The sequence below is a fragment of the Festucalex cinctus genome, chromosome 13, assembly GCF_051991245.1.
Source record: "Festucalex cinctus isolate MCC-2025b chromosome 13, RoL_Fcin_1.0, whole genome shotgun sequence".
In the NCBI taxonomy this organism is placed as follows: domain Eukaryota; kingdom Metazoa; phylum Chordata; class Actinopteri; order Syngnathiformes; family Syngnathidae; genus Festucalex; species Festucalex cinctus.
This window is the reverse complement of record NC_135423.1, coordinates 10955096-10962776: the sequence shown is the minus strand read 5'-3', so window position 1 is coordinate 10962776 and position 7681 is coordinate 10955096. Positions and strand designations below refer to the sequence as shown.

General features: G+C 40.7%; 1 protein-coding gene across 1 annotated transcript in view; it reads right to left on the bottom strand.

Annotated features, from left to right (window-relative positions):
* Positions 1-475: 475 nt before the first annotated feature.
* strn4 (striatin, calmodulin binding protein 4) overlaps positions 476-7681 on the bottom strand; it is a 20977-nt gene continuing 13771 nt past the window's right edge. Inside the window, exons 7-18 of the mRNA XM_077540199.1 lie at positions 7007-7163; positions 6474-6569; positions 6091-6209; positions 5810-5985; positions 4493-4540; positions 4074-4195; positions 3822-3989; positions 3599-3739; positions 3414-3512; positions 3241-3327; positions 2854-3043; positions 476-1235 (exon numbers count right to left, since the gene is read on the bottom strand). Of these exons, the coding sequence (XP_077396325.1) occupies positions 2874-3043; positions 3241-3327; positions 3414-3512; positions 3599-3739; positions 3822-3989; positions 4074-4195; positions 4493-4540; positions 5810-5985; positions 6091-6209; positions 6474-6569; positions 7007-7163 (1383 nt within the window). The 3' untranslated portion in view covers positions 476-1235; positions 2854-2873. The remainder of the gene's footprint in view (positions 1236-2853; positions 3044-3240; positions 3328-3413; positions 3513-3598; positions 3740-3821; positions 3990-4073; positions 4196-4492; positions 4541-5809; positions 5986-6090; positions 6210-6473; positions 6570-7006; positions 7164-7681) is intronic.

The window sequence follows — 7681 nt, the reverse complement described above, 5'->3', positions numbered from 1 at the left end:
GTGTTGCTTTGAACTAGGGGTGTGAATTGCCTAGTACCTGACGATTCGATTCGTATCACGATTCACAGGTCACGATTCGATTCGATACCGATTAATCCCGATACGAATTTATAAGTCGATTGTTGCGATTTTTTTTCATTCAAATTTAGAAAATACTAATCAGTAAGCTTGTAGAGTGTAAGATTTATATGAAAATGTATTATTTATTTATCTGAAATTTCAGTCTTATAGAGGTTGTAATCTGTTTCATGTTTGAACAGCATTAAAATAAATTAAGGCTTAATGTTCCGTTCATATAACATTCTTCCATGCTCAAGGTGTGAATCCTAAAAAAAAAAAAAAAAAAAAAAAAAAAAAAAAAAAAAAAAAAAAAAAAAAATCAAAAATCGATTCTGCCGATTATTGAATCGATTCGAGAATCGCGCGATGTAGTATCGCGATATATCGCCGAATCGATTTTTTTTAACACCCCTACTTTGAACCATAATTTTTTAAGAGTAATTTTACTTTGTTAAACAGCACCTGATACAAAAGATATATTAAAAATACAACAGAAACTTTTGACGCCTTGGGTTTAGTTCCACTTTAAATGAAGAGAAATTCACGGGGGTAAACATTCCATACAAGACTTATACAGTGAAAGTGGGTCTTGGCCAAGTTTAAATTAAAGCTATTGGTTGAAACACTGGCATGTTGAACATTCTCGGACCTTGAATTAAAAAAAAAAAAAAAAAAAAACACACACACACACACACTCCTCATTGAGTCTTTGGAATGTGACACATGCACACACTGATTCCAAGATTTGATAACACACCAACATCCGCTGGTCAGCCACACGAGTTTACACTTTGCATTTATGTGGCATGCACGAGTCTACTTGGTGGTTCTCCTTAAAATACGAGCAGTTAAGTCATAGAGCACGAGTGCACATGCCACCTTGATATAACCATCGGTAGACTCGGAATAAAAAGAAACAGCGGAAAAGCATACTGTAGTGTAGAAAAGGTGTGATCTTATTTGAAGCTGCAGATAGCAGCTTCTAGCGTTACAAAAACAAAGCAGTGTGGTTTGTATAACAACAAGTCACTGAGGCAGAAAACAGTGAGGAAGTGAGGGGAGGTGACGTCCTGTGACAAGAACCCAGCCAGTGGGGTGCAGGACAGCGTGTGTACGTGTGAGTGTGTGTCAAGAGCAAAATGTCCACTGTAGTCTCTTTCGGCACAGTCAAGAGTCTGAAAAGAAAAAAATAAGACACAGTCATATTATATTCATGTTGGTGACCATTGAAGTGCCTCTCAAATGTGATATGCATGCTACAAGTGGTAAGTGGCTCCCTCTCCTGGCACTCAAAATAACCACTGCCAAGTACAGTTGTTTTTTTTCATCCTTTTAAAAAAAATTTGAATCCCCTTTTTTTAACTTTTTAATTTTAAGTGGAATGATAAACAAAACCATCCATCCATCCAGTTTCTGAACTGCTTAACATCATCCCCAAATTCCACAAAAATTGCTGCAATATAGATTAATTTATTGCTTGTGTTTGTTTAAAAAATACATTGAATTGTGAAAAAATCTGTTCAGCCCGATGAATATTATACTGCCCCTAGTGGCAAAGATGCGCATATCAAAAATTACAAACGGGCTTCAAAGTATTAACAGCATGATCATGGTGGTGGTGCTAGGCGAAATAAGTACTTAGTTTTAGGTGTACTACAACCCCTAGCACAAAGTATAGAATCAGCATTGTTGGACGAGCACTCACTCTGACGTTTTATTCTGTAGATCAAACTCATATAAAAAGCATGAAACGACTGCAATGGGCTAAGGAGAGGCAATGGATGACTGGATGAAGGTTATCTTCAGTGATGAGTCACGAATCTGCATTGGACAAGGTGCCGTTCCAGTGAGATTTACAAAGAGGACTGCCTAAAGAAAACATCCAAATTCCCACAGTCCTCGATGATATGGGGCTGCATGTCAGGCAAAGGCACTGGGGAGATGACTGTGGATAAATCTTCAATAAATGCACAAGTTGACATTGACATTTTGGACAGCGTTCTTATCCCTTCAATTGAAAATTTTTTTGGGGATGATGAAATCATTTTCCAAGATGCCACAGAGCAAAAACTGTGAAAGCATTCCTTGGAGAAAGACGCATCCAGCCAATGTCATGGCCTGCAAATAGCCCAGATCTCAACCCAATTGAAAACCTGTGGTGGAAAAAAAATGGTCCACAGCAAGGCTCCGACCTGCAAAGATGATCTGGCAGCTGCAATCAAAGAGAGTTGGCACCAGAATGATGAAGAATACTGTTTATCACTCATCAAGTCCATGCCTCAGAGACTGCAAGCTGTCATAAAAGCCAGAGGTGGTGCAACTAAATACTAGTGATGTGTTTTGATTGTTTCTTTGTCTGTTTTTCATGATTCCATATTTTTTTTCCTCAGAATGGAGTGATTCTATATTTATTTCCCTGCACTTGCTCTATAAAAGTAACATTTACTGACCAGCACAATGATTTTTCTTCACTTCTTTTAATGTTTCTGAAACATTGCACTTTGGAATGACCTTACGACTGTTTCATGCTTTTTATCTGTTTGATCTACAGAATAAAACGTCTGAATGAGTGCTCGTCCAAGACTGGTGATTCCATACTTTTTGCTAGGGGTTGTGGTTGGTACCTCTGCTATTTTGCATCACTACATAGAAAGTAACTTATTGACTGTTTTTTTGTTTTTTTTAAATGAAGTTTAAAGTATCGGCTATTTTCAGCAGTAATAATGCTCTACATACTTGGCAGTAAATTTCTTGATTTGTTATTAAGTCTCGCACCCGCCACACCCGCCTCACCAGATGGAACTGCGGTACTATCAGACGAAGATCTTGGCGAGTGCGTCGGCGCCGGCGCTGGCGATGAAGGGCTGCGAGCTGTGGAAGGCCACGTCGTGAATGGCCTCGTCGTGCTTCTTCCTGTGGGCTGTGATCTCCTGCACGCACGTCCTGTTGTCGAGCATCCACAAGCGCACGGAACAGTCGTGGCCTGAAGGACAGGGAATCATATCAATAAGGAAAATTCACATTTGCGTAAGTGTGGAGATTTGCTTGAAACAATGACAGGAAATGCAATGTATTTATTACTTTTCTGTGCATTATCTAACATATAGAACACATATTCTGTTGGAGGTTGACAGAGTGAAAGCACAGTCCTAGTTTGATTGGTTGTTGGTTGTTACTCACTGCCAGAGATGAGGTAAGTGCCTTTTGGATCTGTAGTGAGACATGTAACTGCATCCAAGTGGGCCACCATGGAATGAACGACTTTACCTATACGAAAAAAAGGAAGAATGTTTACATGCTGATCCACACAAAAAAAACAAAAACATGACCATTACATATAGAATTGTGGGTACCGGTCTTATTATCTAAGAAGCGGATGGTGCGGTTCTCGTGTGCAGTGATGGAGAGGGGCTCAGATGGGTGACTGACTACACGGTTAATAAGCTCACTTCCTGCAAAAGGACAATAAACAACCATATCTCCATATGCATGACATCTTGATGCAGTTCATTAAGCGGCGAAGGGGTCTTGGACGTACCATCCTTGGTCTGCGTCTCTAGCGCTGTGATGCTCTGCTCCGTGTTGAGATCATAGAGCAGAGTTTCGCCCGCGTCAAACGACACCACCACCTGGTTGGGGTCAGAAGCCACGAAGGCCACCGAGGTGGGCGTCCCGTGTTCTGTTGAGGTGGTGGTGGTGGGGGACATGGCGTGTTACATGTGTAAACAACAGAGACCCTCCAGTGACACGCACGCAGCTACCTCTCTCCTTATTGATGACAGACAGGCAGGGGGTAGAGTTCCGCGGGTCCCAGATGCGGATGGTGCCGTCCGCTGAGCACGAGGCCAGCCGATGATGGACCTCCGAGTATGTGAGACCCCACACGCTGTCCTCGTGGCCTGCCAGCACGCTGCTCTCGATGCCGGGATCTAATTGAGGTGACACAAAATGCCGTTTGCATCATCACAGCTCCTTTCATGATGGCAACCGAATAGCGCAGCTGACTCACTGACCGTAGTTGTCGTAAGGATCCACATTTAGGTCTGGCATCTTCCAACACCGTACGCTTCCATCCAGGCCTCCGCTGTAGCAGGATTCTCCGTCTTCTCCCATAGTCAGTGACAAAACAGCACCACTGGACAAAGAGGACAACGTCAACATATCAGTTATGAGGAGAAGGTTGAGTGGCTCACTTGACTATAAGATATTTCGCTAGACAAAATAAGAGCGGGTGTAAGGACCTATATAATTCTTGTTCCTTTGAATATGTAACAAAAGCATGGTACATATGATCTTGAGATAATCTGGGGATGATTCTTAATTGTGAAAAAAATGCACAATCCGTCTCGTAATTATTTCAAGAGGAATGAAGCACCGGTTCCACATGATTACTGGTCAATGTATGTGGGTGATTGCGCATGTTTGGACTCACCTGTGTGCTCTAAACGTGTAGATGGGCTCAACATCTAAAGCAGCGTTCCTGTGGAGGAAAATTGTGTTTACCCGTATGCCATAAGAGGTCACATTTATACGACAGATTACATACTATGGTATTGTAAAATTGGCATTAAATGCAGAGGTACCTTGAGATCACGTGTATAAAAATAAATAAATAAATAAATAAAAAATATATTATAATGCCACTCATCTTTTCCAATTGAAATGAATGGAAATGCAATAATGTCTTCAAGGTTTCCAAAGTACTGTATAAAATATTTTTGCTTTATATACAGACATACAGTAATGGCTTAATAGAATGTAAAGAATGAAATCGTTTTTGCTACATTTTTCCTTCAATTCAACGGACATTGTGATGCTTCTTCTGGTTTGCAAGCCAAGCCTCGATATTTTCCTTTAGCATTCATTTCAACTTTTATATAGAAAATTAAATACGCCTATTTGTAACTTTAGTTTAACATGCAAGACATTTAACACAACGGTGTCTTTTATTGTTTCAATGAAACATGTTGAACTGACAATAATATAACTTACTTTTCACCTTAGTTTAACCTTAGTTTTCGCAAGTGCATAATTGCTTGAGATTAATTTTACAGCTGCACAATGAAATAAATAAAATAAAATTAATTAATTAAATTACATTAAACAAGGTGCAGTGACACTGAACAGTTTCTGAGTGGTTCTTTTCTCCAACCCGTGTTTCATTCCTTCTCATTGGGTCGTGTGAATTTTCGTTACTCTATTGTTTTCATTTTCATTTGAGTCATTGACGAAATTGTCAGTCAATTTTAGTTATAGTTATCGACTATCATTTCAATGATTGGCTTCTATTTTAGTTTTCATTTAATTTTCGTTTGAAAGAAAAAACTTTCTTGGCGAAAATTATGATGAAAATTTTTCATTGACGATATTATCACTGCTTAAAACAATGGCCTAAGTCATATTTTGACTCCTTTTTTTGCCTTGAACATCTCTATATGATGATGTACTAAAATAATCTCCATCTTTAATTAAACAGCTCATTCAATTCGACCTCTGTAACGAGATTATTAATGAATATAAATATGTAATAAATAATTTGGTTCCATTTTTTGTGTTCTCTAAAAAATAAAAATAAAATAGGAATGCAACAATGTTATCCTTATATCTGTGTTGCTCTACCATTTGTGTTTAAAACACCGCAATACACATGCAAGTTGTTCGCCCATCTGTGGCATTTTGCATTGTTTGTTAGCATTAAGCTACCAAAGCTGAAGCTATGATTGGATTTTCAAGGTCAGAGGGTTCCTACTTTTTGGAATGCATGGCCTTATTGAGGTTCCATAGTTTTAGTGTTCCATCCTCCGAGGCTGTGAGCAGCACCGCTTGGCTGGGATGAAACGTCAAGGCGCGGATGGCGTCAAAGTGGCTGCGTAGCGTGAAACGGGGGTTCCATGTCTTCTTGAACTCTTCTCTGTTATCCTGCATCTGGAACACACGCACACAGTTACATCATCAAAGTGGGATTGCCTCAGTGGTTCTGAGGGTTTGAACTGCATCCGACATGACGACGGGAGCAAATGTGTTAATTACATCCATGGAGAGATCGTTGTCATTGGCGACGGTGAGATCAGCCAGTTCACCCAAGTTCATGTCTCCGCCTCCGACTGCATCCATGATGAAGACATCCGAGGAGAAACCCAAGGCGCCACCTGCAGGGTTGGAGCGTGCGTGTGTCAGTCCCGCCAACATGACAGTTCCAGAAACGTAAGAGTCAAATATGGAAAGTGATTCTTGTTTATCTCGTCATCCTGTTACTCTCCTGCTAGCTGGCGGACTGGAAGATTTTATTTATAGATGGAGGTGAAACTCTACCCCACAGCATCTTATTTGGGGATCAAAGCTACGAGCATGCATGTGGAAGACTAAGAAGTCTAGTCTTTTGTTTTTTTTATTTCTTCTAAACAAAGTCTTACCTTCGCCAGAGCGAGCTTGTCCTGATACCGAGGGGGGCGCAGCGGGTTTTGCGGGGAAGTCCGACATCATGCCTTGTAACTTGTTCCTGCGGTTCTCTGAACCCGGCGACAGGAAAGACACACAACACATCCAGTCATGCGGAGAGATGGAGGATGATTTTGAAGGCCAAATGTAGACAAAAAAAGATAAAGACTTCATTCTTTCAAATTCAGATTTATATGTGGGAGGCAACGTGGACATGTAAAGGCTGCATGCATCATGATACTCATGATGAAATGACCCCAGGAGAGAGAAGAGGGAGAGAGAGAGACAGACGATAGCGACACAGTGCTAAGAGTCACAGACAGAGACAAAGAGACAGGCAGTTGGGAAAAGAGGCTGGTTTTATTGACACAAAGAGATGCTGAGACATAATGAAGTAACTCATAAAAAAAGGTGAGCATGTGGGGAAGTGGGGCAGGGGGTGTCAGGAAAGACAGATATAACGGTGGCAGGGAGGTTGGAAGTGAAGGTTGCTATGGTAGCTGCGTACCTAACTCCCGGCCGTCCCCTGAGATCCTGGCCTCTCCCGCCCCCTCCCCGTCCTCCCCGGAGCCCAGAAAGTCAAATTCACTGAGAGCGTCTTCCGAGTCGTCCTCGTCCTCCTCATCCTCCGGGTCCAAGTCTGTGGTCATGGGCTCTGAACCCATCTGAAGGAAAACAATTACAATTCATAAAAATATCTTCAGATGTTTAAACATAAAGAACAAGAAGCTTGACTATTTTAAGGTTTTTACCAATTGATTATTATGGTTGTTACAGTTTGTGCCTTGATATACGTTTAGTTTAACTCATTCCATGACCATGAATGAAAACACCATTATGTTATAAAATAAAAATATAGAAACAATTGGTGCAGGTGCATCATGGTTTAAATGCTCCAATTCAATGAATTGTGTAGCAACCTTTCCACCTTTGTCCACCAGGAGGAAGTATAAAACAGGCACGTGGACACAAACGAAGAATAGTACTGCATAACCTCTACATCTATTCTAAGTGGCTCAGTAAGATGCTGTATTATTTGTCATTTTTCATAGCGGGTAAAGAATATGTGCCTGCGAGTTCCGTTTTCTGTGACTATCGCTGTGACTAAATCTTAGCATATCAATAACATTTTCCCTTTATGTTAGCAATAAGGTAGTGGGCCAATTCTTATGGCAACAGCAGA